This window comes from Corapipo altera, unplaced genomic scaffold (assembly GCF_003945725.1).
Source record: "Corapipo altera isolate COAL_440 unplaced genomic scaffold, ASM394572v1 59061, whole genome shotgun sequence".
NCBI lineage: Eukaryota > Metazoa > Chordata > Aves > Passeriformes > Pipridae > Corapipo > Corapipo altera.
Genome location: NW_020888858.1, coordinates 139 through 1341, shown reverse-complemented (window position 1 = coordinate 1341; position 1203 = coordinate 139). Strand labels below are relative to the sequence as shown.

Below are 1203 nucleotides of genomic sequence, written 5' to 3'. Positions count from 1 at the left end.
CCTGGGGACCCCCTGGGGACCCCCGGGGCCCCCCCTGAGCTGTGCCCTGTCCCCCCAGCTCATGCCAGCCCCCACGGCCGTGCCCGAGGCCAAGAAGCTGCTGGTGGCGGCCGCCGTGGCCGTGGTGGCCGTGGCCGACCCCGCGCCCGCCCTGCGGCTGCTGCTGCGGCCCGAGGCCACCTCGGGGGACACCTGAGCCCCCCGGAGTGTCCCCTGTGTCCCCCCCATGTCCCCTCTGTGCGTCCCCCTCCGTGTCACCCCCACCCTTAACTTAATGTACAGAATAAACTCGGACGGAGCCGCCGCGGCCACGAGACGTGTCCTGGGCAGGGGGTGGCCCCAGGGGCTGTATTGGGGTGTCCTGGGCAGGGGGTGTCCCCAAGTGTCCCCCATGTGTCCCCAAGTGTCCCAGGGGGTCAGCCCAGCTCCTCCCGGCACTTCCCGGCTTTCTTGGGCATCTTGCGGGCGCTGCCGTCCTCCAGCTCCTTGGCCTGGTAGTAGTGAGGGGCCACCTCCAGCAGCCAGGAGGGGTCGATCTCGATCACCTGGGGACAGCAGGGGACAGAGGGGACACGGGCTCAGCGGGGGGGGCACTGACAGGGGGGCACTGACGGGGTTGTGGGCGTGAGTTGGGGGCTGTGGGGTCACTGCTGTGTCACCGTGGGGGCTGTGGGGACACGGCCAGTGGGTCCCTGTCACTGTGGTCCCTATGGGGACACGGCCATGAGGTCCCTGCCATCTCCCCCCCGTGTCCCCCGATGTTCCCAGGCTGTCCCTGTGTCCCCACCTGTGTCACAACCTCCTTGGAGGTGCAGACCAGCTCCTGGCACAACACCCACCGTGTCCCTCCTGTCCCTGCCCTGTCCCTGCCCTGTGCCCCCGTGCCCCCAGACCGTCCCCCCCGTGTCCCCCGATGTCCCCAGGCTGTCCCCGTGCCCCCACCTGTCTCATGAACTCCTTGGAGGTGCAGACCAGCTCGTGGTAGAGCACCCAGCGGGGCTGGAGGGCGAACAGGGCGCTGTTGGGGTGGATGAACACGGGCTGCTGGTGCTTCACCGTGCGGTACCCGCCCCGGGCCAGCCGGGCAGTGTGGTAGAAGAACCCGGCTGTGACGGCCTGGGGGGCACAGAACAGGGGGGTCAGGCACTGGGAGGGCACTGGGAGGGACTGGGAGGGGGGATCAGGGTTGGGGAGGGCACTGGG

General features: G+C 70.1%; 2 protein-coding genes across 2 annotated transcripts in view; one reads left to right on the top strand and one right to left on the bottom strand.

Moving 5' to 3' along the window:
* CUNH6orf136 (chromosome unknown C6orf136 homolog) overlaps nucleotides 1-304 on the top strand; it is a 1492-nt gene extending 1188 nt beyond the window's left edge. The window contains exon 3 of the mRNA XM_027633227.1: nucleotides 57-304. Coding sequence (XP_027489028.1) covers nucleotides 57-196 — 140 coding nt within the window. The 3' untranslated portion in view covers nucleotides 197-304. The remainder of the gene's footprint in view (nucleotides 1-56) is intronic.
* LOC113942082 (pre-mRNA-splicing factor ATP-dependent RNA helicase DHX16-like) lies at nucleotides 278-1116 on the bottom strand (the record flags this gene model as incomplete). The annotated part of the gene is made up of 2 exons (XM_027633226.1): nucleotides 278-545; nucleotides 943-1116. Coding segments are annotated over 2 exons (303 nt in total), but the record flags the coding sequence as incomplete, so codon positions are not given.
* Between the last annotated feature and the right edge of the window lie 87 nt (nucleotides 1117-1203).